A 27872-nucleotide genomic window follows, 5' to 3' on the forward strand; every position below is an offset into this window, starting at 1 on the left:
TTTCGGCTTCTTAGTAACATTCTTCAGTATCAGAGCAATAACTATGAGCTCAGCTTCACCTTGTGAGTAACACCAAGACGGAATACAAAATGGCTACAGTTATGTTAACAAGATCAGGCCTCAATAGCTTACAATCTCCGAAACCCGGCCTTAACTGCACCCTTTTTGTTGCTGGTGGTGGTTGTTTTTGTTTTTTGAGGCGGGGTGTCGCTGTGTAACCTTGGCTATCCTGGAACTCCTTCTGTCGACCAGGCTGGCCTCGAACTCAAGGAGACCCATCTGTCTGTGCCTCCCAAATGCTGGGATTAAAAGTGTCACCAGGCTTAACTGCACACTTTTAATCCCAGCACTCAAGAAGCAGAGGCAAGCAGATAGATCCCAGGGATACAGAAGAAAACCTTGAAGGTGGAGTGGGAGGGAGAAGCCCCGGTTTCCATCCCAGCTCTGTTCACTTAGAAGTGTGTGGCCATGAGCAACTGGCACTGGCTTGGCCTCTACAATGCAAATAGTATCTTCATGAGGCGATGACTGCCCGTCTGAGCAGAGCCCACTTACCCCCACAGCTAAACATGTTGAAAAGGTATGTTATGGAGCCTTCTGTTCATGCCTGAATCTCAGCTCAAGAGAGGTAGTTGTGGAAGGATTACTCTAAATTCCAAGCCAGTCTGGGTTCCCTAGGCTACAGTATAAGACCCTGTTTCAAAGACTAACGTCTGTTGTAGGGACTGGAAAGCTGGTTCAGCTCTTCAGAAAACCCCAGTGGTGCATGTTTTTAATCCCAGCACTAGTGGGTCAGAGGCATCTGGGTCTGTTGAGTTTGAGGCCAGCCTGGTCTACAGAGTGAGTTCTAGGACAGCCAGGGCTACACAGAGAAACCCTGTCTTAAATTAGTTCTCAGCACAGGGGTGCAGCAGCCACCACTTCAGCAGCTCTTCTGGCCTCTCCAGGCACCCCTGCACCCCTCCCCCCACATACACATAAATAAATCCTTTTTAAATTTTAAAATATGTGTATGTTGTGTGTCTGTTTATGTGAGTGCACAGGGGTTCAGGAGTTCCTTGGAGCTGGACTTAGTGCAGCTCTGGTATCTGAGGTAGGTGCTAGGAATTATCCCTAGCTCTAAGCCATCTCTCCAGCACCAGATCTATTTATTTATTTGTTTATTTATTTATTTATTTTGTTTTTTCGAGACAGGGTTTCTCTGTGTAGCCCTGGCTGTCCTGGAACTCATTCTGTAAACCAGGCTGGCCTCGAACTCAAAAATCCTCCTACCTCTGCCTCCCGAGTGCTGGGATTAAAGGCGTGCGCCACCACACCTGGCTGAAGAGACTCTTAACAAGAGAGAACATTTCATTCTGAGCTTGCTCACAGTACCAGAAGCTGAGTTTCATTATGACCCACATGATTCTGGAAACCTCAAAACCCACCCACAGTGACACACCTCCTCATTCTAACAATCCTATAAAACAGTTCCACTGTGGTGACTCAATATTCACATACATGAGCCTGTGTCAATATTCACATACATGAGCCTGTGTCAATATTCACATACATGAGCCTGTGTCAATATTCACATACATGAGCCTGTGTCAATATTCACATACATGAGCCTGTGTCAATATTCACATACATGAGCCTGTGTCAATATTCACATACATGAGCCTGTGTCAATATTCACATACATGAGCCTGTGTGGGCCACTCTTATTCAAACCACCACATCCCACCTCAAAAAAAAAATCACTGGGATGAAAGAAGACTTGGTTTCATGTTTAAGATCCCAAACCCTTTAAAACAAGTCTATTGTCCCTCAGGGATCTATAACACCAGCTATGGAAGTGTGTGGAGACAGGAGAATAGCTGGGTCTTGCTTCTTAGCCCAGCTAAGAAAACTTGAACCTCAGCTTCAGACTAAGAGAGAAACTCTGCCTCGGAGGAATAGGCAATGAGAGGACCCTGCATTGCGCTCTGCCTCTGTACACAGTCAGACATGCACTCACTCACACCAGAACAACACTGGCAGGCAAAGGCAGGCGGCAATCTCCAGGCTCATCAGAGATATGCACACTCAGTCTTGGACCCCATAACCACCCCAACCCTGATGAATGCGTCTGAAAGTTGTTTTGGGGAACTTTGGGCAGCAGAGTCACTATAGGGAAGGGAAATGTGCACAAGCTAACAAGGTCACGGCTTGGAACAGCAGACCTTACTTGTGTCTCGCTCAGACCATTGTCTGCACAGTCGCATGACCAAACTGAGTGGGGTCTGGGATGATGATGAGCACATAGTGTTTGATAGGGACAAGCAGCTGTCTTAGCCCAGAAAGTCTCTTTGTAGGCCAGCCTGGTCTACAAAGTGAGTTCCAGGACAGCCAGGGCTATACAGAGAAACCCTGTCTCAAAAAACCAATAAAATAAAATAAAATAAAATAAAATAAGAGTTGCCATGGTGTTTCTTCACAGCAGTAAAACCCAAAGACAATGTCTCTATGAAGGTGTTTCTGGTAAGGTTTAACCAAGACAAAAAGAAGGCCAGCTCTGGATGGCCCACCATCTAACGGGCTGAGAAACTGGACTGAATCCCGAGGGAAAGCTGAGTTCTAACATCCATGCCTAGAGAGGCTCGAGGGACAGCTGGGTGGCATCTGGGTGGCATGGCTGTTCCTTACAGTCGTGAGTCTCATGTTCATCTCCTGACTCTCACAAGCCTGTCTGAGTCTGTTCCTTCGAGATGGGCAATCCTTTTCTCCCAGTCTTTCCTGCCAGGCTTCCTTTGGCTGATCAGTGTCTGGGCGCTAGGCCAGCTCCCACTCTGGCCCAGGCCATCTAGAGGCTTATGATAGAAAAGTCTGGTACAAATTAAAACAGGCCTGGATGAGGCTGGGTCTTTCAGGAGCTCTGGCCACTCCATGGTTGTCTTAAGGCCTCAGCCAAGTGCTTCAAGTCTGTGCTGACATGAAAGCAGTTGGGCTGGTGGACTGGCAGCACCTCTGCTCGAGGCAGGCAGCAAGACTGGAGAGTCCAGCAGCGTCCAGGTAAGTGCTCCACCCCATCTCTCAACCCCCTAAGTATTCGTAGCAAATGAACATCAGGAGCAATCAATGCTCACAGGAAGAATTGAAGACCAGGTATGACGGTGCACGCCTTTATTCCTAGTACTCAGGAGGCAGAAGCAGGAGGTCTCTCACTGTGAGTTCAGAGCCATCCGGATCTCCTTTGCAAGTTCTAGGCCAGCTTGGGCTACATAATGAGACATTTGTCCCAAAGAAAGCAAAACAACAACAACAACAACAACAACAACAACTACAACAACAACAACAACAACAACAGAATTTAAAAGCCAGGATGTTGGAGTTGGAGTGACTGCTCTTCCAGAAGCCTAGTTTCAATTCCCAGTACCCACTGGTAGCTTTTAACTGTTAGAAAGTTCACTACCAGAGGGGACCGACTCCCTCTTCTGGTCCCTGTGGGAACTCCAAGCATGTGGTGCAAAAACACCTGCACGTAAAACAGCCATACATATAAAGTGGAAAAAAAAAAAAAGTGTACTGCTCATGCATAGGACCAGAGTTCAGTTCCCAGTATTTAAAACGGGCAGCTCACAACTGCCTGTAACTACAGCCCTATGGGGATCTGACACTCCCCAGGCACTTCAGTCATATGCACAGACCCATAACACACACACACACAAGCACATATAAATAAAATTATTATAAATATTTCATTTTTTTAAAAAGCCAGACATGGTGATACATGCTTGTTACTCCCACCCTCAGAAGGCTGAGGCAGGAGAATGTTTGGGGCCAGCCTGGGCTTCAGAATACCAGACAGCAAGGGCTATGTAGTAAGATTCTGTCTAAAAATCAAGAGATTTTAACAGATTCATAGGATACTTAAATAATGCGCCAGGGAGACGGAGGTCTTCCTAAGTGTCTCAGGATGACATGTTCTCACCACATTTGTGGCAGGAGGCACTGATGGGGATAAGCATAAGGCAGGGACGGTCCTAACCCTGTGGGTGACAGGATCTCGGCTGTGCTAGGGAAATAGGGGTGTTCACAGGTCAGTGGGCTGGAGACCTTGGTCTAGTCCAGCACTTGAGTGTGCGCCTCGTCGGGAGGTGGAGCCCCATCCAGGCCCCGCCTCCAGGTAACGGGGTCATTCTGGAGTCACTGAGGCTCTTCAGGGACATGGCCTTGTGTGCCGCGCCTCCTGCGCGCATGCGCCCATGGCCCCGGAAGCGATGCGCACAGCATCCGTCACTACGTCCCGGCGGGAGCGGGCAGAGTCGGTGGATGTATGTCCGCCGCTCCGGATATGGCTTCGGCGGGAGGCGGCGGCTCGGAGAGCGCCGCGCCCGAGGCGGATCGTCCCCAGCCGCGGCCGTTCCTCATCGGCGTGAGCGGCGGCACCGCTAGTGGCAAGGTGAGCGCCCTGCGCCTGGGCCTCGCGGAGGGACTGCCAGGCCGCGGGTTGGGGCGCCATTGCCTCTGGCCCAACCGCGGCACCTGTTGCTAGCAGCTAAGGGGGTCGTCCCCAGGGGCTGGCGGGTCACTCACTGCACAAGCTCACTTTTGGCACTTTCTGTCCCCAGTCAACAGTGTGTGAGAAGATCATGGAGCTGCTGGGACAGAACGAAGTGGACCGCCGGCAGCGCAAGTTGGTCATCCTGAGCCAGGACTGCTTCTACAAGGTTCTGACGGCCGAGCAAAAGGCCAAGGCTTTGAAGGGACAGTACAATTTTGACCACCCAGGTACATGGAGAATGTCTGCCTGGAGAGCTGGGGGTAGAGGATAAACTGCTGCGAGATGTGGGCTCTACAGAGATTGCAGACTGCCAGACAGATGCAGAGATGTGTATGGATTCAGACTGCTGGACCAGGGCTGTAGGAGATGTTTGTGGGATGCTTGCTGCCAGACCAAGGGCACACAGAGATGTTTGCTGGATGCAGACTGCCACGGAGGCGGTCCAGGGATGTGTACATAGGATGCAAAGTGCCAGACTGAGGCTGTCCAGAGAGAACTGCTGGACACCAACTGCCAAGGGGGGCGGGGATTGAGTGCAGCAGCAATGGGGCTCCATGAAACATTACCCTTATTTCCCTTGGTAGTGGGCCCACATGAAGGTAGGGTTTTCTGAATTCCGTGAGCCTGGAGTGACTCAAGATTTTTGCTTGAGCCACTTAGGAAGAAGGGGCCAGGAGATGTTGAGGATTATTTCTTGATGTATTGAAGTCTCTGCCCGGCACCTTGTTGCTGAGGAGCCCTTTGTACACCCTACCGCCTGCCTGACCTTTGGATTCCCCAAGCTGTCTCGGGGCAGTCAGTCTTCAGGGAGGCCAGTTGTAGAAACAGAGGTTAATCTGGTGCTCAGGCCTTGGAGCTTCCTGGTCTGGTAGGGGCCTGTGTTCCTGAAGGTTTAAGCTTTCCTAGGGACTCCTGAAGGTCAGAGAATAGGACTCTTAACTTTGTTTTGCCAGATACAGAGGAGCAGAGGCTCAAATGATCTCTTTCCCCCAGTGTCAGCCAATCAGAAAGTCTTTGTTCCAGTTTCTGATGGGACAACCTTATCCTTCATCCTGGGGTGTGCTGTGGGGTTCTCAGCACCCCTGGCTCCCAGCTGTGCTGCCCTTGGGCAGAGGTGGTCCTCCTCTGTCTGCTGCACCAGAGCAAATGGGCAGTCTGGCCTTCTCCTGTTTTTGTAGATGCTTTTGATAATGATCTGATGCACAAGACCCTGAAAAACATTGTTGAAGGCAAAACTGTAGAGGTCCCTACCTATGATTTTGTGACCCACTCAAGGTAAGCAGGTGGTTCCTGGGAGGGCTGTCACACCCAGTCCCATTGCAGACTGTCTCTAGTCAGGCCCCTTGTTACTAATGTGGGCGGGCCATCAAGCAGGGCCTAGCCTAGCCTCTCCCTGGCAGGTTACCAGAGACCACTGTGGTCTACCCAGCTGATGTGGTTCTGTTCGAGGGCATCTTGGTATTCTACACCCAAGAGATCCGAGACATGTTCCACCTGCGCCTCTTTGTGGATACAGACTCTGATGTTAGGCTGTCTCGAAGAGGTAAGGGCCTCTGGGTCCCTGGCTGGGGTTGGGGTTTTCCAGGAGTCCCAAGGAGGACGACATATGATGGTGCCTTGTTCCTGTTGCTACAGTTCTCCGGGATGTGCAACGAGGAAGGGACCTGGAGCAGATCTTGACTCAGTACACTGCCTTTGTGAAACCAGCCTTCGAGGAGTTCTGCCTGCCGGTATTGCCTTTATGCATTCAAAACCAAAAATGGGTGTCAGCTCTGTCCACCTGGGAGCTGTCTGCACTGTTTGCCAGTGTGTCTCAGACTAGACCCTGGTGTGACTGCATGGACTGTCAGCTCTGTCCGCCTGGGAGCTGTCTGCACTGTTGGCCTATGTGTCTCAGGCTAGACCCCGGTGTGCCTGTATGAGCTGTTCTCTTCCAAGCCTGGCCTGTGTGTCTTGCTCACTCCCCTGTGAACTAGAAAAATGGGACACAAATCCCTGTGCTGCCACTGAAAGAGCTGCCTTCCGGGTGCTGGGACTAAAGTGCACACCATTGCCAGGCCGTGGTGGCACACACGTCTAACCCCAGCACTCAGTAGGCAGAGGCAGACGGATCTCTGAGTTCTAGGTCAGCCTGGTCTACAGTGTGAGTTCCAGGACAGCCAGGGCTGTTAAATAGAGAAACCCATCTTGAATTGCCCCCACGCCCCTAAAGTGTGCTAAACTATTTTTTTCTTTAATACTTATGCTCTCTGAAGTTTCTGCAAAGTACAATGTGTGAAGTACAGGCTGTTGCAGTCTCTTACTTGTAGGCCTTTTGCTGAGTAGGTGATGAAAGGCAGCAAAACCCCAGCCTTGCACCTCAGCGTGACCCGAGCAGGGACAGCTGCCTCCTCCGTCCCTGATCCCTGTGGTACCACTGACATCCCCAGTTTCCTGACTCAGCTCTTCCCATCCTGCAAGCCCCACCAAAGCATTTCCCAGGCTGGTGGGAAGGGAAGTGGGTTTCAGTCCCTCTTCACCCCACCTGATGATCCTGCCACAGTGGCTACCAGCTCGGGGTTTGCTCTTCTCACCTTTCATGGAAAGAGTCTCTACTACCTTTAGCAACTTGTCTGTCACAGGGGACAGGCCTCCTTGACCCAAACCCACAGGTTGACAGCATCAGGACCCCCCCTGGGTCCACAGTATGTCCTCACCTTCTCTGGGCTTTGTCTGGTTCAACCAGGTTCCCTCAGCAGCCTTTCTCTCTGCTTGTCTCAGTTGTGTGTGCTGCAGTGTCACTGGCCTAAACAACTAAATCCTGAGAGCATGCAGGTGCCAAGTGCCATGCATATCTCCATGCAGGCCCATGCATGGCACAGCTCTTGCCCTGTCAGGCTCACTCCTACAGGACATTTGCAACTTTAGTCCCAATTTCAGAGGCCAGGAACTGTGGGTGGTGTCACCTACCCTGGATAGCAATTAAACTGTAATCAAGCAAGCACAGTGCAGCACTGACTCGCAGGTTCAGTCAGGGTTAATCTTCTCCTTCACTGTTCAGACCCCATCCCTCACCTGTCTGAGGCTGTCCCAACCTGCCAGTGCCACCAACATCCAGGCTTTCAGCCCCTGTTCCTGAGTACCTTAAAGTGACCCCGAGGAATCAGTCTCAAGAGAGCCTTCTCTATCTTTCAGACTAAGAAGTACGCTGATGTGATCATCCCTCGAGGGGTTGATAATATGGGTAAGAAAACCCCAGCCCCACACCCAAACCATGAAGCAGAGACTCTCATCTCCTGCCTTTGCTAAGGAGGCCGCCCAAGTGTGTGCATGGGGCCTGTCGCTGTTTATCTGGGACATGGGTTCATGTGTACTTTCCAAATACATAGAGCTGCTGGGCAGGGCATGTCAGGCTCTTCAGATGTGCTCAGTCCCACGTGCCCTCACAGCAGACCAAGCCAGGACGTTGGACTGCACCTGTCGGGTTGGGCGCCTTCTGCCTGGTGAGACATAAGGCTGGCTGATCAGGACTGCTGTGAGGCTGGAAGGCCCAGTGGCTTTCCTACACCATGAGTGTTTTGCAGGGTAGGGGAGAGAGGGGAGGCTGCAGCGCTGCAGCGGGGTGGGAGTGAGCCTCTGAGCCTTCCCCTTGATTACAGTGGCCATCAACCTGATCGTGCAACACATCCAGGACATCCTCAACGGGGACCTGTGCAAGCGGCACCGAGGCGGGCCCAACGGGCGCAACCACAAGAGGACCTTCCCCGAGCCAGGAGATCACCCTGGGGTGTTGGCCACTGGCAAGCGCTCACACCTGGAGTCTAGCAGCAGACCCCATTGAGGACCAGCATATGTAGGTTCCTCACAGACCCAGGATTAAGGGCCTGGGGACAACCACTGGCTCCTAAAAGCACAGTCAGGGATCCCTCTCAGTGGGACCTAGGGTGGCATCAGGACCAAAGCCTTCCTTGCACGGAGGGCAGACTCATGCTGACAGAGCATTCTGGGGTCCTCCCGTTCCTCTCATTGGAGGAGGCCACAGGTCTCTGGGTCACTGTCCCAAACAGCATAGTAAGCCCATGGTACCAGCTTCCCTGGGGGATGCAGGACACAAATCATGGGGCAAGAGGAAACAGCCCGGGCACTGGCTGGTCTGGTGTTGACAGTGAGCCCAAGGGAAGTGCTTCCCCGTATGGTGTGGCTTGTGTCCATGTTGCAGAAGTAAAGTTTGCAGAGATGTTAGATCCCTTGTTTGTTTTGTGGCAGGCTGTTTGTGAGCTCTGAACCTAGTTTTACAACCTACCACTGGGCTACGATCCAGTTTAAGGAGCCTGAGGCAGGGACCCTAAGGACTACCCACATGACTCTATCTGGGGGCCTGCATCTTGGGTAGATGGGAGTGGGCCATCAGTTCTCTTGTGGCTAAAACAGTGTCTCCCAATTCTGCAGGAAGCCTTGAACCAGGGGGCTGCCTGTGTACAAGTCACTTGGGTACAGTTCATGGCTAGCATGCCAGGCAGGCTCTCTCCAGCCAGGGAGCACTGCAGTGCAGAGGCAGGTGACCGTGGCTGCCTAAAGCCAGCCAGTCTCCTGCACACCCAGCTCAAGCTCCTGGCTTCACAAACGCTCCCTTCTGTGTTGTCAAGTTTGTCGTCCCTCCCATGGGATGGCTGTTTTTGGAAGTGTCCTTTGCTGTTGCCACAAGCCATGGCACGGGACGTCTCGTTTTATGTTCAATACAACTGTGGATCTCACAACAGCAGCTGAGCTGTGATGAGCTCAGGGCTGCCTTCTGCTAGTGCTGGGCTGGTTTTGTTGAACTGAAACCTCTCTTTGGAGGGAGAATCAATAAATAACATAAAACATTAACAATTTGTCCTGTTTTATTTACATTAAAGGTAAGGAAGTGTATGGACGACACCTTGGCGGTGGCAGTTAGGTGGCTGCAGTCTCCCAGGACTGAGTCTGTGTGGATGGCTGGCAGCTTTCAGGCTTTACAGAGGGTGGCTGTGCCTGCGCCCAATGAGGTGTGGCACTGTGGGCCCCATAAAGGACAGGGCTAAGGCCCCATAGTAGGCCCGCAGCTCGTCCTGAGTCTGCGCCCGACTCCTTCCCTGGCTGGGTGCCCCTCCTGCCTTGGTGGTTCCTACACTGGCAGTTCAAACTCTGGCTGGGTCAGAGTTGGGCCTCATGGGTGACGCTGTGGCTGGGCACATTCTTCACTGTGTGAAGAGAAATCAATTGTTTCAAACGAGGAACCAGTGGACAGGGCTCTTGAGGTGAAATTGGAATTAGTCCCTGGAGTTCCTCCTGGAACCTGGCAGTCCTGCCTGCTGAGGCTCCTGTTGGTGGGAGACAAACACATCTTTGAGGCTTTGACCTGCGTGCTTGTCTTCTGTGTTCTTGTTCTCTATTACTTTCGGATCAGAATATCCCAGCTGTCTTTCCAGCGAAGGGCCCGGAGCTCGCCTGGTGAGAGTGGCGTGTCCCCATAGGTTAGTGGGCGTAGCATGTTGGACACATGGCATGCGGAGGAATACCATGCTACAACCAGGGCACTGAAGACATTCCTCTGCAGCTGGGACCTGTGGGTAGCAGGGTACAGTGAGGTCAGAGACCTGGCTCATCTCCCCTCAGCATCCCTGCCTGGCCGTCCCCCAGGAATCTGATCTACCTGCTGACACCCACTGACACCTGTGGACTTACCTGTGTGCCCCCGACCCTTACCTGCTTACACACATTGTGCACAGCCCTCATCACTGCTTCTGGCTTTGCCATGACTACCCACAATGCCAGAGGTGTGTCCCACTCCGACTCCACATCAGGGTCCTCTGCTCTAACCAAAAGCTTTCTATCTGCAACATCCCACCAGGTCTGGGCGGCCCTGCTGCTGTCCTGGAATGAATGCTAAGCTCTTCCCGGTTTCACAGCCCCACACCTGCACAGATGGTCGCTGGCATGCTGCAGGACAATCGGGAGCAGCAGGATCTGGAAGGTGAGTGCCGGCAAGTAGTGGTAGAGGAAGAGCACCCTCTCCATCAGGAAGAAGGGCAGGTAGTTGAGTGCCCAGCCGCCAGTACACAGGGCTCCAGCCAGCACCCAGTGGGACCAGGCATCTATGGGAGGGTAGATCTCAGAGCAGCACCACCACTTTCCTAAGTCACATACTGTCCTCAGCACCTCACCCAACCCCCAAAGACTAAGTGGGCTGATTGATGACACTGGTGATTCCTCCTGAGCCTTGACAACCCTTTCTGCAAGTCTCCAGGATTGGGGTGAGGTCCGACCCAGCACTTCAAAGTCACAGCCAGCCTTAACTAACGACACTGTAAAGGCCAGGTTGTTTTCATCTGAGAATTCTGCTGGCAGATCTCTGGCAGCCACAAAGATACATTGTATTCAGCCCAGAAAGAAGGGAGAGTGTTTCTCAGTGTTTCTGAGATGAACAGAGATTACCGGGAAGGAGCCATACTGCTTCCCTGCTTCCCGCAGCCTTTAGGGGTGGGGCGGCTGCTGTGGCTGCTGTGGCTGCTGCTGTGGTTTTCTTTCCAAGTGAGTTTCTATCAGCTGCTCAGTCACTGCCCTTACACCTCTTGCTGGCTGCCTCGTTCATCCCAATGCTTGTAGCGCATGTCGGCGCCCTGGAACCAGGGCTCTGTCCCTCTTTGCTAAAGTTTCCATTGTCATGTGGAGCTTAACTGCCACAGTTCAGGGCCCCTACCTGTAAAAACAGGGGCCCAGGGCCTTGGGTTCTAGGAAAGGTGCCTGTCACCTATGTACAATGTGCTCCTATCCAGGGAGGGTACACTAACCCTCAGGGAGGTCACAGATGCTCCTTCGCCGGCGGAGCAGGTACCAGAAGAAGAATAGGGTGTAGACCACTGTGGCAAGGCTGGCTGAAGTCCAGATCACGATGTTCCCAAGCAAGTGGATCTGAGCCTGAAATCACAGGCAGTCAGGGCTGGCGACTGCCCCCTCACTCCAGGCAGAGGGCAGTGGCCATAGGAGAGAACAAATGCACTTTGGCAGAGTCCAAAGCCACACAAGAGCATCTGGACCTCCGTAGCCGGGGAACAAATCTGGATGAACCTGTTCCCAGGGCCTCTCTTCTAGACAAGAACTAACTTCCTCCGTCTTGTTTGTCAAAACTGAAATCAGGAGTAATGGAGACTTGGGGCACTGGGCTCTGTGCATGCCGTGCTCACACTGCCGCCCAGATCTGCCCACAGTCCCAGTTCATTTGAAATTGTGTCCTAAGCAGCCCAGCCTGGCCTCAAACGTACCATCCCTGTCTACCTGCCGAGCCGAGATTGCAAGAGTGTGTCTGCCTGGCTGGGAATTCCTCTTTTAACAACAAAGCTATTCATAGGAAGGTCATAGAAAAGACCAGAAAGAGAATCCATGTTTACACACACAGCTGCGGGGCAGCCCTGGGACTGGCTCAGCTCCACTGGCTGTGCAGGCTGGGGAGGTTAGGGTTTACTTAGTGAGCCCCTGCCAGCACTGCTTCCAGGCAACCCCACGCTGCTCCATCCCAGTCTGCAGTGGCTCGAGGAAGCAGAAGCAGACCCCGCCAGCTTAGTGGCTGGGTGGTACAGGGGAAACATAAAATGCTCTGACAGGAGTGGGCAGAAGTGGGCTTCCCTCTGCAGGCAGCAGGAGAGGGAGGCCTTGCTCTTTGGCCTTCAACTGCCCCAGTGTCCAAACAAAAGCACCTTCTGAGCCTCTGCTATGGAGAAATCCTGGCCACCTACAGGAGCCCGACGGACCCACACATGCTTACTTACACTGGTCCTGGGATGTAGCCAATAGGCGATGTTGGTGTCCAGCGTGAGCCACTCCAGCGGGGTGGAGCTGTACTGGTGTTCCAAGTCCTCATTCTTCAGCGTCAGCATCTTCCACTGCCACAGGAGAAAGCACACACAGGTTGCAGAAGATGATCATTGCCTCTAGCTGCCATAATGTCATGGTGTATCACTAAACCGCTATCCCTTGTATGCCAACCACCCAGCCTAAGTTCAATCAGCAATGCTGCCGGTGGGGCCCCTGCAAGCTGACCTGGGCTGTTGGTAGGGGTCCTGACTGCACACATTCCAGCATCTGCCCTGCAGACTGCGACAGGAATCTTGCCACAGACTTGAGTGTCTGACTGACTTACCTAGGGCTCTGTGAGATGAATGTGACCCATTCTGACCTGACGGGAGGCCTGAAGACACCCTGACTTTATTGCAATGTCACATGGGTACAATAACTCCTTGGCCCTGACCTACTACGTGCAGGTCCATGGGGCCTGAAGTTGGGAGAGACACTCATTCTGCTGCAGACTCTCAAGTTCCAGGTTCAAGTCCTTTGAACTTCAGAGCCCAGCAACAGCACGCTGCGCCGTCAAGGGCAGAAATCAGCTCCCACAGAGCAAGGGCAGGCGGGCGGGCGTCCCTTCAGGCACTCATCACCTGTAACTCCGAGAATCTGGCCATGAAGCTGAGGTTCCTGCTGATATCGAGCTGAGTGGGCGAGTGGAGCTCCAGCTCCCTCTCCTTCTGCTCATGGCCTGACAGTAGACAAGGACAAGACACAGAGAGGCTGAAGAGGGGAGGACAGAAGCTGCCACCAGCCTTCCCATATCCAGGGGGACACCTCACCAAACCGCATCACCCCATAGGTTCCCACACCCCACACTCCTCGGCCAAGACACTATTAGTACACTCTGGGATGCAGGAGCCTCCTCCGCAGGCCCGGAGCACAAACGCCTTATTACTCGTGGATCAGTGCAAGGGACTCAGCCAAACAGAATGGAGGAACCTAGGTCCCTCCAAACCCAGCGTTGCTTTGACGTTTCCTTGAGTGGCACCAGATCCACAGAGACAAGCAAATGCCTGTGGCCCAGAGCTTTGATGACTCACTTTTGCCATACCGGTGTTCTTCCACATTCCATACCATGCTCTCGTGGTAGCCCGGTGACGACTTCTCCCCAACTACCTCCAACTGCCGGAACCCCCAGTCAGGGAGGTGAGCCCCGCTCAGCTAGTAAAACCAAGAAAGGCAATGAGCATGACAGAGTGGGCTGACCCCACTGGTGTGTCAGCAGGTCCCTGCCCCAGGTCTTCCTAAGATTCTTCTCCCCCTGCGTGTACTATAAAACAGGGAGACGTTCATCACTTGGCAGCTATGTGAGCACAGGCCTCAACAGCTCCAGGAATAGTCTGGGTGAGGCTAGGCCTGACAGGCATACCTGAGCTACCCTTTACCTTCAAGATGGCGGATGTGTTCACATGTACAAAGCGCACTTCTGACAAGATAGTCTTCCAGGTGTCCCGCTTGGACTCTCTGTTCACAATGTCCTGCAGAACCAGAACCTGTCAGCTTGGGGGGCTGGCAGTGGAGCACTTGCCTAGCATTGGTGAGGCCCTGGGTTGCATCCCCAGCACCACAGACCATATAAACCTAAATATGACTAGTCAGTTGTGCATCCCTTTGTAGATCGTATGTGTTAAATAGCAACTGAAAGACCAGACACCCATGGCTTCTTGGCCTTTTGCCTAAGATAAGTGAAGAGCAGTCACACAGCTATGAAATCAGTTTGGTCTGGGCTAATCTCTCCAGCAAAGGAAGCACAGGTCGCTAGCCAGTCCTTGGCACTACAGACCCTCCACGACCCCATACGCCCTCACAACACAGCACTTGAGCTAGCCACGGGAACTCAAAAGACACCTATTCAGACAAGAGGACACAGAACTCTAGCCAAAACAGGGATGGTTCCTAGAAAAGCCATCCTGGGCCAGGCAGCGGCTCCTGAGGCCTGCTCCCCTTTCTGGAGGCTCCATCGGGGGTAAGTGGTACTCAAAGGGCTGCCAGGAAGGGGGCAGGGGTACAATGGAGCCACTGGCAGCAAGCTGGCAGGGAGGTCAGTGAGACTCGGTGCCATTCCTCCTGAGACAGCTTCCCACGAGAAGGGACACCTGCCTTTCATCAGTCAGGCCTACTCGGGAGGGATTAGGCAGCAGGATGGAAATGGCCATGGACGTGTGCCACACATCCAAGGGGAAAACAGGTAACGGTGGGTCAGGTGTGCCGATGAAAGCAGCCCCCCAGACAAGACCTGTGCTGGTGAAGGCAGCAAACTGGCATGGTGCTACCTAGGAAGGCCGTGGAGAGCTTTTGGGGCCGCTTGGTAGGAATTTGACATTGGGCCAGGACGAGGAAGTACTTCAGGCAAGAATAACACTTTGGGCCAGGACAGGGAAGGAACACTACTAGCAGGAGCCAGGAGAGCAGATGACTGTCACCAGAAGGGCACTGTCGCAGTGAAATCGCCTTCTGATGGCCAAGGCCCTCACCAGGAAACTGCTTGTGCTCCTGTTGACTATGGGTAAGAACTGGCTGGGAGGCTTCCCCTGGGACACAGGAGTGGCAGAGGCTGCCATGTCTGTGGTGGGAGGGTGTCTTACTTAGCTTTAATTATCAATGTGACAAAGCCCAGAGTCTTTTGAGGAGGGAGTCTCAACTGAGGGGGGGCTGTCCACATTAGACTGTCCTACTGGCATATTTGTGAGGGAGTGACCTTGGCTGTTACTTGCTGTGGGAAACCCCAGCCCACTGTGGGTGGTTCCATTCCCTGGGCAGATCCTGGGCATAAAAGCCTGAATGTGGGAGTGAGCCAGTGACAGTGCTCCTCCACAATTTCAGTAAGTTCCTGCCCTGACTCGCAGAGGGGTGGACTGTAGCTTAACCCTTTCCTCTCTAAGTTGCATTTGACACAGCACCAGAAAGAAACTAGGCCAGAGGGTGAAATGTGAACAGTCCAGGAGGCAGCTCCAGCTGGAACAGCCCTGACCCGAAAGGCCCTCGCAGGGAAGACACAGCATGTGGAACTTTCCCAATCCATGCCTGAGGGCCCAGAGAACTCTCGGCCTGATGAGGTGGCTGCTCCTCATGGGGACATCTCAGACTTGCTAAATCAAAGTTTCTTATCCAAGCTTCCATTTGAACCCTTCATCTGAGGAGGCATTCTGGGTACTCTGAGGTAGGAAGCAGGTGCTCTCACTGACCGCCATGAGACCCTGCTGCATCCAGGCCAGCACGGAACTCACCAGTTTCCAGAGGTTCTGGGCAGGCATGGAGATGTTATAGTCAATGTAGCAGGAGACTTCTTGAGAATGGGGGCTCAGTGGGGCTGCGACATCGTGCCTGCAAGAGCAGAGCAGAGCTATTCCTTAAGAGTGTCACTAAGGGAAAAACAGTGCCTTTGGAAACCAAGCCTGCTCTGCCTGCCAAGGCTAGAAAAGCTGGCCACAAATGCAGCTCCGACAGAGGCTACGTATCTGGGATGCAGGCCACCCAAGGCAGGCTTTAATGGTCAACATGACACAGCCTAAAGTCATCTGAGAACCAAGACTCAACTGCGGGACTGCCCAGATCCAACCGCCTTGTTGGTGTATCTGTGAGGGAGGGTCTTCATTGTGTGTGTCCAGAATTGATGTCAAACAATTAGATGGGTGTCACTCTTTGGACAGGTGAACAAATGTGAGAATAGAATGTCTGTTCCAGGAACTGGAAGTCTGAGTCTAAGAACTGGCCCCAGTGTATCACTGGTCTGGCAGAACTCGGAAAAGGAGTATAGTACTGTTGTCCCTGGGTGAGATGGGCACAGTGGTCTCACGCTGAGACAGCAGGCTACTCTGTGTGGGTCAGCCTCAGTGTTCACAAGCAGCCTGTCACCTCCAGGCTACTCAGGCAGGACTCACTTCATTTCAGGATGCACCAGGCACCTGAAGAGGCCCAGCAGTGAGCAGTGGATGATGGGCTGCCAGACAGAGCGAGTGTCAGAATAAGATCTATAGGAGGACAGTGCAGGCAGGTTTCTGGTAAGGTGACCTTAGGTACCCCAGCAGTAAAGAGAGTGGGGCAGCCCTGAGGTGCTGTGATACTTACTTCAGGGCTACCAGGGAGGCCAAGTGATGGGGTGACACTAGTCAGGGTCACTAGGAGCCTCAGGAGAGCTGAGAGGGTCACTAGAGAGAGGGCTGTGGGCAGAAAAGCCATGAAGCCCACTGTGTATTCTCACGGGAGTGAGGTGGAGGCAGAAGTCAGGATGATGGAAACAGGCTGAGTGGGATGTAGACAGAGTGAAGGAGACCCTGACAGAACCGGCATCGGGGCACTCACGTGTTAAGGAGGCGGGTGGTCATGCCGTGAACGAGCTGTACAATGTCTCCATGTCTCACAGGCCGGGGAGGGTTGTTTACCACCAGCTGGTGTCTAGGAAGACAGTGCTGTCAGGCTGACACGCAGCCCCCTTTTGATAAGCATTATGGGATGCTGAGACTGAAGTCTCCCAGCAGACACTTGGGAATCAAGGCACTTGTGTTTCCTTTAAAGCTTCTCAACCTAAGGTCACTCGCCTAACTGCCAAGTGTGATGCCATCTGCCACTGTCACACTGTCTATGAAGAACACACTAACTGCTTCGCCCACCTCATATTTTCATGTTGACAGCATACTCTTTTTCATACCTCAAAAAATAAATAAATAAAAATTAAGCACCTATCTGGGTGGGGGGTATACACCCACAGTCCCAGTGGTTAGGAGGCTCAGGCTCTTGAGAGGACTGAGAGTTTGAGGCAAGGCTTGGCTACAAGGAGAGATGCTATCTCAAAAACAAAACAGGAAAAAGAAAGACAAAACACAAAACCAAACAAGTAGACAAGCCACCCTAACCCTTAGAACTTATCAAGTCCCCAGTGCTGGGGAAACAGCTGGACAGGACAGACAGGGTCAAGGTCAGGGTGGCCTCACTCACTGTTGTGAGTCAGAAAAACAGATATGTAGATGTGGAAACCAAGTCAGCAACCATATGAGGTTGGACACAGGCCAGCCTGGGGAAAAGAGACAGGAGAGGCGGGTACACGTTTGTGTAGACTGGCCTAGGAGGCCTCCTAAAAGGGCCCAGCCTTCATATTCTTGAGATGGCCAAGGGCCTGATGTAGTGAGGTGCTCCTGGAGGTTATGGTAGCAGTCTCAAGGGCAGGAACTAGAGTCCATAGGGCCAGGACACCGGGGAAGGCAGGGAAGGAGAGTGCCCAGTATAAGGCCTCCTAGAGGCTGCCTGGGCTGGCATCAGAGTGAGGGATGGAGGGTGAATGCTGGTAAAAAATGAATCTCAGGGCTAGAGAAATGGCTCAGAGGTTAAGAGCACTGACTGCTCTTCCAAAGGTCCTGAGTTTAAATCCCAGCAACCACATGGTGGCTCACGACCATCTGTAAAGGGATCTGATGCCCTCTCCTGGTATGTCTGAAGACAGCAACAGTGTACTCACATACATAAAAATAAATAAATCTTAAAAAAAAAAAAAAAGAAGAATCTTATTGATAGGCAGACTATCAGCCAGGCTGCACACAGAACGAGCACAGAGAGGCCCCCACACTAGGTCCTCTTGAGGGGAGCAGACACAATTCCTGTCACAGTTCCTAAGAGAAGCTAAGTCAGGTCACCGAGGACGGCGACCCGGCCCTGGCCTCACATTAACAGCTGGCAGCAGATACTCAAGCTCTGGGAAAAAGGGGTCTCTAGCCAGGAAGCACTAGGACTCAGCAGAACGGTCTGTCAGTCACGATGGATGGACCAATGAGCTCTGAGGAAACCACACTCACCGCCCAGGATCCTTGACGATCCACCAATTATTGATGTCTTTGAAGGGATAACAGGTCACCTGTTGCTGGTGGGAGCTGCCACGGCCATTCTCATATCTGTGTGAGATGTCAACAAAGAAGACACCTGAAGCGGGTGGCTCTCTAGTGGTCTCTGCAGAGAACACCCAGTAGGAAGTTTTATTCAACAATACAGGGGCCAGAGAACATGGAACAAACAGGCAGAGTTGCTCCGAGGCACTGGAGGAGGTGTGGTTGGCATGCCTCAGTCCTCCTAGTGTTTCATACTAGATACTACAAAAGGCCTGGGCCTGGGCCTGGGCCTGGGCCTGGGCCTGAGCCTGAGCCTGGGCCTGAGCCTAGGCCTGGGCCTGGGCCCTGCTGCCTTTGTCTCTCTAAACTTGATCACAGAAAATGACAGCTCTTAGCAAACTGGGAGAATGTAAAACATTTGTGATTACAAATTAAAATTGTCACTTTCCTTACATCATGGGATAGGTGTTCTTGTGCGAATGAAGCCAGCAGGGCAAGGGTTTGCCAGAGACGCTCTTCAGAGTGACCTGGGAACCAAAGGCCACCTCCAGGGGTTGGCCTTGGGTGATGCGGGCAAGCCCTCCCTAAGACACATAGAAAAGGTCTTAGATAAGCTCAGGAGGCCAAGCATCCCACCCGATGGCTCCACAGACAGGAGGAGGAGTCAGGCTCAGCAGCAGCTGCCCTTTCTATGGGGCTGTCTTATTGGACCAAGGCCAACAATCCTAAACTGACAGATGGGGTGGTGGCAGACATGATCAGATAATTAGTTGTAACCCATCAACTTGGGTCCTACTGAACTACAATTATAAGTAGGTGTGTGTTCCCTGGCATTCCGGTGACTTTCCCACCACACACTCCTTATGACTATCAACGCTGTGATCAAGGCAAGTGACTGTGTTTAAGAGATGAGGAGATGAGACCAGGGTACAGTGACATGCAGATGTGACCATCAGTAGAGCCAGCATGAGCAGGCCTGCTCAAGGCTACACCCCTCACCACCACACCTGGTACATTTTATGGGTCAGTACTCTTTTAGCTGAGATGTTGGAACCAGAAGTGTTCTAATTTGGGGCAGTTGGGGAGCCACCCACAATCTGAAGGTGCAAAATGCAAAACACTCTGTAATCTGAAGGTGTCTTGAGTGTCCTTGCAAGCACTCACAAAGTTCTGAAGATCTCAGCTTGTTGATTGCAGACTTCCACGTTAGGGGCGCTCAGCCTGGGTACACCCATAGCTAGCTAGTGTCATGTACACGGGCTTGAGTCTGTCTCATGAGGTGTCTAACTGCAAGTCAGGCTATGAGAGCAGCTTCTCTTACTCCTACACAATCAGTATTTCACAATTCCTTTAAAAACACCAACATGGGCCTGTTGATGGTGGCACACGTCTTTAATCCCAAACTGAGGAGGCAGAGGCAGGCAGATCTCTGAGTTCAAGGCCAGCCTGATCCACAGCATGATTTCAGGACAGCCAGGGCTATAATGAGAAACTGTTCCTTACAACAAACAAACATGAACATGCAACATGGCTGCTTCAGTTCTTGACGTTTGCAGCACTGCTCCCTCACGCTATATTTTTATCTATTTATCTACCTGGTATCCACTCATTTGGTTACTGAAAACAAAGTCTCGAAATGGAGCCCTAGCTGCCCTGCCCCACCTTTCCCTCCTGAGGGCTACAGATCCCGCATTGTTCACATAGACGCTGAGCCTGACTGTCTTTGCTCTGTGTGCTTCTTACCTCCAAGCTGGCCTGGAAGGCGCTGGACATGATTTGGTCATGGGGCCCAGAGCGGTAGAGCAGCCTCAGGTGGACATAGAAGAAGAGTAAGTACAGGAAGACTGGGACGACCAGCAGAGCCACGATTCTGGCGAGCAAGTGACTGAGCACGCGCATCTGCCAGGGGGGAGAGGATAGGTCGTTCTATCTGCAGAGTGCTGTGGCCATTTCCAGAACCTGCATGGAGGCTTAGGGAAGTTCCTGAGAAACTCTGAAGCCCTCTCTCCCAGGTAGATGCTGCTAGAAGCTCACAGGGGAGCCAGCTTCCCTACTCCCTGCTCCTGAAGCCTTGAAGATCCTCTTCTTCTTCTCCTTCTCCTTCTTCTCCTTCTCCTCCTTCTTCTTCTTTTTTAATTTTTAATTTTATTATTTATCTTATGTATGTGAGTTCATTGTCAGCCTCTTCAGATATGTCAGAAGAGGGCATCAGATCCCATTACAGATGGCTGTGAGCCACCATGTGGTTGCTGGGAATTGAACTCAGGACCTTTGGAAGAGCAGTTAGTGCTCGTAACCACTGTGCCATCTCACCAGCCCTGAGGGTACAGAGGCTCCACTTCTTTAAGCCAACTACTCCCTAGGACAGCTTGACACCCCCATCCCCAAATATGGCAGAGGCAGATTCACGAGGCCCTGGTGTGACCACCTACATTTGATAAGGTCTGGTCTCCGATCAGGTTCCATGTGTGGACAGCTGCAATGCCGAGCACGAGCAGGTAGGTGAAAATCCCCATGTATTTGATCCTGAAAAAGACAGAATTAAAATGAGGTTACAAGACAGACAAGGCCACAGACAGGAAGAATACTATCCAAGTCAGGGGCTCTAACTCACCCAACTGCACAGGAACAAGAGACCCCGGTCAGCAGTAGCCACAGCCACCAGTGCACTGAAAAAGGGCTGAACAAAACAGGAGAAAACAGAAGAACAAGGAAGCAGTCACCGGACTCATCCCACAGGTCGGGGCCATGGAGCTTGTCTGAGCAGTTTCTACTTGGCCAGTCCTACTGGGTACCAGCCACAATAAAAAGAACCACACCTCCCCATTTGGGTCTCAGAAGAACTTTCCTTTTTGTCAGGAAAACAAATTTCCTGTGAGTTAAAGTTAAAAAAGGATGTACTTATGAAACCATGGGCTAAGGGTCAACCTGAAGTATTAAGTAACCTAAGGCACTCTGTAAGCAACTCCTCAAAGTAAAAAACACTCCCAGTCACCCAGAGCAGGCGCAGGTACCCCTGTAACCCATCACCCTGGAGGCTGACATGAGGCATGGCTGCCAGCTAAGGCTCCGCAGTCAGACCCTGACTCAAAAATGAAGGAAACAATCTAGAATCTCTTTTCCTCCTAACAAGAAGTGTGTCTCTCTTTCCATACCTGTGTGTCTGGGAGTTGAAGAACTTCAGATAGGACAACACGGCCAACAGGTTAAAAAATATCAGTATGGACTCCAACAGCATGAGCCTGGACTGAGTGATCAGGGCGTTCTCTGTCACAGAGACAAACAGTTGTCAGCACTGAGCAGCCCAAGCTGCTGTGAATACAGAACCAGTCCTAGGAGGGGCACACAGCCGTGTCTCCAGAGACTGCACAGAGAGCATCCTCTACGGATGCCAGTTTCTGTGTATACATAAAACCTTCCACATATCCTGCTGCACATTTAAAGGCATTATATATTATCAAAAATCCCTAATACAATGTAAATGGCACATAGTTACTTTATGGTCTTGTTAAGGGAACAACAACTTATTTTATGCTGGCATGTATGTATGTGTGTGCACCATGTGCCCAGTGCATGTGGAAGTCAAGAGAGGGCATTGGATTCCCTAGAACTGAAGTTAGTAAGTTATCACTCGGAAGCTAGGAACCAAACTCTACAAGCGCAGTAATTGCTCTTGACCTCTGAGCTACTTCTGCAGTCACCAAGAAGAAAATCTTTATGTTGATGCAGAAGGAAGTTTTGAAAAAAAAAAATGGGAACCTATTCTTGCTGTGTTGCCCAGACTGACTGCACACATAAGACTCTTCTGCCTCAGGCTTCCCAGTGCTAGGATTACAGGCCCAGCATGAACCACCATGGGATATTTTTTGCTTTTGTGCTGGGGCTGCACCCAGGGCCTCGTAAATGCTAGGCAAGTACCCAATCACCAGGTTACAGCCCCAAGTTTGGGGCTATTTTCTTTAGGTATTAATTAAATAAAAATACTTGTGTATATGAATTGTATGACTGTGTATGCCATGGTGTCTATGTGCCTTCAAGTACTGTCTGGCAACCCCCACCTTTAATATACCACCATGGCCACATTTCCACTTCCAAAAAGTGTCTGACATTACAGTCCATCAAAGAGGGCATCCCAAAGTGGGGCACATCTGGAATCTGGATGAAGCAGATGTATTCACTAGGGCAGCACACATACACTAGGGCAGCACACACACTCTCAGCACACACACTAGGGAAGCACACACACTAAGGCAGTACAAATGGGCAGCGCTCACACTCTCAACATACACACTAGGGCAGCCCACACTACCACAGGCACTACTCCCAAGTGTCATGTTGAAATGTCCCAAAGTGCTTGGTTTTCTTTTCCTGTTCTCTTCACAGGCAGGTGGGCAGTGACCCAAGGCTTACCAATGAGCATCAGCAGGGCGGCTCCCATGGCAGCACCGTGGGAAAAGTGGAGCTCTAGCACTATCTGGTAGGCCATGGGCACTGACAGGGCCCCAGCAAGCGCTGGCAGCAGGCGTAAGGACCATATAGGCACATTGCTACTGTACTCTGGAAAGGAATCACATAGCAGAGCTGAGAGCTTGCCTACTGACACAGCAGCTCACAGACTGGCAAATGCAATCTTACAAAACTGGGAGGCACATGAGCTACTGAGGGTGTAAACTTGGGGTAAAGTCTTTGAAATGAGCTTGGGAATTTGATTGGTGGGTAGTTTTTAGAGACTGGGTTTCACCACTGGCTATGGTGATGAACACCTTAAATCCTAGCACTTGAGAGGGAGGATGATCGTGAGTTCAAGGCCAGCCTGGTCTACATACTGAGTTCCAAGCCAGCCTAGACTACATAGTGAGAGCCTGCTTGTCTAGGGTGTCAGACTCCTGAGTTCAGGTGATCCTCCTGCCTCAGCCTCTCTGGGTAGTAAACATCAGCTCTGCAGTCGAGGTGCCAGCTCTCACCGGGCACAGATGTGATGAGGGAGGGTTCCAAAATTAATGTTGATTTGGCATATGTACCCCAAGTAGCTTCTAAAAACATTATGGCCACAAAGTTTATACATATACAGTGGCTGCCAAATGCCACAGGACACATATACCAAGAGCCAGGGATGGAAAAATTACAATCACAAAGCACTTAAAACTTTAAGCAGACTTTTCTTTCTTTCTTTTTTTTTGGTTTTTCGAGACAGGGTTTCTCTGTATAGCCCTGGCTGTCCTGGAACTCCCTCTGTAGACCAGGCTGGCCTCGAACTCAGAAATCCGCCTGCCTCTGCCTCCCGAGTGCTGGGATTAAAGACATGCGCCACCACGCCCGGCCAGACTTTTCTTTCTTTTTTGTTTGTTTTTGTTTTTTGGTTTTTCGAGACAGGGTTTCTCTGTATAGCCCTGGCTGTCCTGGAACTCACTCTGTAGACCAGGCTGGCCTTGAACTCAGAAATCCACCTGCCTCTGCCTCCCAAGTGCTGGGATTACAGGCGTGCGCCACCACTGCCTGGCCTTTTCTTTCTTTTTATCCTTTATTTATGTACATGGGTATTTGCATATATGACTGTATATGCCTGGCCATGATGGCAAACACCTTGGAACTGGAGTTACGGATGGTTGGGCACCATCATGTGGGTGCTGGCAACCACGTCCTGAACCTCCGGAAGAGCAGCAGTGCTCTTAACTGCTGAGCCATCCCTCCTGCCCCTTTAACCAGATGGTCCCTTGTACACAAACACCCAGCTGTATCCTGGCTCAGAGTAGTAAAAGGTTAAGTGCTGGGTCTGGGGATGGGCATCACGTCTCTATTCTTTCATATGTAGATTCATAAGGAGAGTTAAAATCCTTACCTGCTCCAATTCGGTTCCACAGAAAGTTACCATCGAATCCCCCTAACCAACCTAAAACAAAACATTTGGAACATGGGCCAAACAAGGTAAGAAAACAAGTTATGACCTGTGCCCTTGAAAAGTTTATTTGATAAGCTTATACTCCAGGGCCTCCCAGGCCCTGACCGGTGCGCTTACCCACCTCCTAAGCTTATACTCCAGGGCCTCCCAGGCCCTGACTGCTGTGCTTACCCACCTCCTAAGCTTATATTCCAGGGCCTCCCAGGCCCTGACCGTTGCGCTTACCCACCTCCTAAGGCCAGCAGCATGTGGCCAAATGGTGGTCCACTGTCATCCAGAAAGAAGATGCGCTTCATGTAGAAGGAAATGTACTGCCCATAATAGACTTCGTCGAAACTATAAACAAACACAAAACCCGCCTTTATAGCCAACTAGAAAACTGAGCTGTTATTTAAGCTTTTAAAAATATTTATTTTTTTGTGTATGGGTATTTTCCCTGTATGGCTATACATCACATGTGTGTAGTGTCCACAGAGGGCAGAAGAGGGGATCAGATCCTCTGGAACTAGAGTTGGTGGCAGTTGTGAGACTCAAGTAGATGCTGGGAACTGAACCCAGGTCCTCTGTAAGAGCTGCCAGTACTGAGTCATGTCTTAATCTTAATTGTAAACACAGACAGGAAAATAAAGCCTCATGTTTCCAGCTGACTTCAGGTAAGTGAAGAGCCAGGGTCAGATCCTTTGTTCCAACTGTATTCTGTCCCCAAACACTAAGACACACACAGCATCATTTAGCCCATAGGAACATGGTGGGAAATTTACCAAGCCCAGTGAGCATGCATGTCTTGTGGAGAGCCTATTTCTTTCTCTAGTTTTTTCTTCCCTGCATGGATGTGTATGTGATATACAGGCAGTTATGTGTAGGCATGCTCGTGTATGAAAGTGCGTGCACATATGTGCAGGCCCCTGGCCACTCTCCATTTTATTAACCGAGACACTCATCAGTCTGAAGCTTGTCATTTGGTTAGTCTGCCTAGCTAGCTTGCTCCAGAGAGTCCCTGCCTAGCTGGCAGCATGCTGGGATTACAGATGGAACACACTGCCCACATGGCATGTGAGGGAGTGCTTAGAGTCTGAACGCTGGTCCTCACACTTGTATAACAAGTGCTTTACCCACTGAGCCACTTCCCCAGCCTCCCCACAGCTTTTGACTTAGGTATGTGTAGGCCAAGCTCCTGACCAGGAGCCTTGAGGCTAATCCCATCTCATACTCTCACTGGCCACCAGCACCTTTCTACAGCTGTGGACTGGAGCAGAACTAAAGATCTAATTGAAAGGGAGTCAAATGCGGAAGGAAGAATGACACCGAAGCTTCTTCAGATAATGAGAGACATTAGGTCTTAGGTGTGATAATGCTACCGTGGTTATGTGTTCTTTGTTTTCGAGAATCCTCATCTTGCCAGGCAGTAGTGGGACACACCTTTAATCCTAGCACTTGGGAGGCAAAGGCAGGCAGATTTCTGAATTTGAGGCCAGCCTGGCCTACAGAGTGAGTTCCAGGACAGCCAGGGCTATGCAGAGAAACCCTGTCTCGAAAAACCAAAAACCAAACAAACAAACAACCCCCAACCTCCCCCACAAAAAAGAATCCTCATCTTGGAGCTGGAGAGATGGTTAAGGCATGTGCTGATTTTAAACGGAGGACCTGGGTTCAGATCCCAGAACTCAGGCAGATCTCAAAGACCTGGATCTTGAGCTCCAAAGGATCTGCCATCCTCTTCTGAGTCTGAAGGCACAAGTGCACATGCACAGATGGACAGACAGACAGATAGACACACATACACTCTTAAATAATCCTCATCTTTCAGATGTATATAGTGAATTAGTCATAAATATGTCTAGATTCTTCTTCAAATTAATCTCCTCTAAGGGGGCTGCTGAGGTCATCAGTCTACCCATGTATATCTATCTGACCCCTATAACAAAGTAGAAGAGAATGCCTGTATTAGCTAATACACATACCCTCTCAATAACAACAGCATAGTTCCCTTAGAAACAAATTCATCAAACTGCCATCATTCAACTGGCTAAGGAAAAGTGAGGCTGGAAACTGACAGACCAAAACTTTCTTACTACAGTCCTATAAGGTAAGCCCTAAAATGTATGTATTCCAGTGGTTGTTCTGGGGGACAAACGGGCCACACCCACACTGCTTTCGATGACTATTTCTGGTTGTCACCTTGACTACATTTGGAATGATCTACAATCCAGAAGTTGAGTGTACATCTATGAGAGATCTTTTGCTGAAGATGGGTGGATCTACTTCTAGTCTGGACCTTTAAGGCAGGAAGGCACACTAGTTTAATCCAGATTTTGAGGTGGGAAGACACACCTTTAATTTGCACCACACCTTCTGCTGAAAATCCATTTAAAGACACAGAAGCAGGAAGTTTTCCTCTGAGCCTGCTTGCCCTCACCTTGCTAGCAAGTCCATTCCTTCCTTGGCACTAGAGCCTACTTCTTTGGGAAGCCAGAATATACTGAAGACCAGCTGAGACACCCAGCCATGTGTACTGAGCAGAAAACTACTGGAGTCCTGGACTTTTCCATTCACAGTCAGCGATTGTTGGATTAGCTGGACTGCAGCCAGTAAGTCGTCATTCCAATAAATCATATGTATATATGATATATATGTATACTATATTTATTTACATATACACACATGCAAACATAGAGTGTTCTTCTTAAGTTGTTACTCTAGAGAACCCTGAGCAATACACTGCTAAAACATCCATCACCAAGAGACCCAAGAAACCCAGAATGCACTGTATGGCAAGGTGATTCCTGTTACTAATTACAATGCCTCTTGGATCATTGACTCTCCTCCCCGATCTCTACTTACACCACAGCCCGAGGGTAGGAGAGTTGCCATAGTCGGGTAAGTAGTCCCAGGCCAGTCAGAGCTACCAAGTTCAAATTGATGTCAACAGTCACCACTAGAGGCCGTTTCAAAAATCTTAACATTTTGCAGAAAAGCCAGCTCGGGAGGACTCCCTGGAAAAGAGGGAAAGAACTACCATTAAAGTAAACGGACAGCAGCCCGGGAAGGCACAAACGAGGCCACAGGGTCCTAAAGCCGCCTGGCGTCACGATGAATTTACAGCATAGCGGGTTGAGTTAATAGAACCAGAAGGACTCTTCCAGAACATACCTGCTGGAGAATTACAGTTGTGTTCAAGCACAGGGTATACATAAAAACACTTGAGGGGTGAATTCAGGAATCTCAGAACTGGATACTCATTTCTACAAGTCATTCCAAAAACACCTGCTGGGCACTAGCTAGGAACAAGGCTGCTAATGAATGAAGTGGCCTCTCTTGTCCCTTCCTAATGTGGTTGAAAACTAAGACCCTGGGGAGCTCTGGGCACTGTCATAGCCCAGTGACCTGGATGGACTTTTCCCTCTTCTGGAGGCATTCCTCTCCTCCTAGAGTTGCTTGTGCCCCGAGCCCGTTCTTTCTTTACAGTTCTTCCCACTCTGGCTTTTACAAGAGGCCGCCCTGGAAACGCCTTGCTCGGCCAGGATCGGAACATCCACCAACCGTAGCGCGCCGCCCCCAAGCCGGATCCCAGACCCCAGGAGGGCTCTCAAATCTGGCACTACAAAACCTACGAGCGTTTCTTCGAGTCCCGCAGAGTGGCTCCCCATGTGGAGCCAGGCCTGCGAACCGCCAGGCAGGCTCGACCGTTGGGGGCGAGGCCGCTCGATTACTCTGCAGCGCCCACGGATCGACGCTCAACTAGTTGTGTCTGCGCGGCCGACAGACTCTGCGGCGCGCGTGCGCAGCCGGA

The 27872-nt window shown here is 51.1% G+C and overlaps 2 protein-coding genes across 3 annotated transcripts; one reads left to right on the forward strand and one right to left on the reverse strand.

The window, feature by feature from the left end:
• Positions 1 to 4238: 4238 nt before the first annotated feature.
• Uck1 (uridine-cytidine kinase 1) lies at positions 4239 to 9376 on the forward strand. Its single transcript, XM_021182793.2, has 7 exons — positions 4239 to 4423; positions 4593 to 4752; positions 5704 to 5800; positions 5926 to 6068; positions 6161 to 6255; positions 7700 to 7748; positions 8164 to 9376. The coding sequence occupies exons 1-7, from the start codon at positions 4298 to 4300 to the stop codon at positions 8343 to 8345; spliced, it is 852 nt and encodes a 283-aa protein (XP_021038452.1). The 5' UTR covers positions 4239 to 4297; the 3' UTR covers positions 8346 to 9376.
• On the reverse strand, positions 9370 to 27809 carry Pomt1 (protein O-mannosyltransferase 1). 2 transcript variants are annotated; one of them, XM_021182784.3, is made up of 20 exons: positions 27694 to 27809; positions 26924 to 27075; positions 24312 to 24418; positions 24023 to 24073; positions 22594 to 22740; positions 21339 to 21450; positions 20798 to 20863; positions 20616 to 20709; positions 19927 to 20082; positions 18637 to 18767; positions 18154 to 18249; positions 16670 to 16762; positions 15595 to 15691; positions 13753 to 13845; positions 13408 to 13528; positions 12958 to 13055; positions 12292 to 12405; positions 11317 to 11443; positions 10443 to 10620; positions 9370 to 10089 (listed from the first exon to the last, which is right to left on the reverse strand). In XM_021182784.3, exons 1-20 carry the CDS (start codon positions 27727 to 27729, stop codon positions 9918 to 9920), a joined length of 2241 nt encoding a protein of 746 aa, XP_021038443.1. In that variant the 5' UTR covers positions 27730 to 27809; the 3' UTR covers positions 9370 to 9917. The 2 variants fall into 2 exon arrangements, with proteins under 2 accessions (XP_021038443.1, XP_029329840.1); XM_029473980.2 differs by lacking the exon at positions 27694 to 27809 and adding an exon at positions 27233 to 27625.
• Between the last annotated feature and the right edge of the window lie 63 nt (positions 27810 to 27872).

Source organism: Mus caroli, unplaced genomic scaffold, assembly GCF_978045245.1.
Source record: "Mus caroli unplaced genomic scaffold, Mus_caroli_1 scaffold_2, whole genome shotgun sequence".
Lineage (NCBI taxonomy): Eukaryota > Metazoa > Chordata > Mammalia > Rodentia > Muridae > Mus > Mus caroli.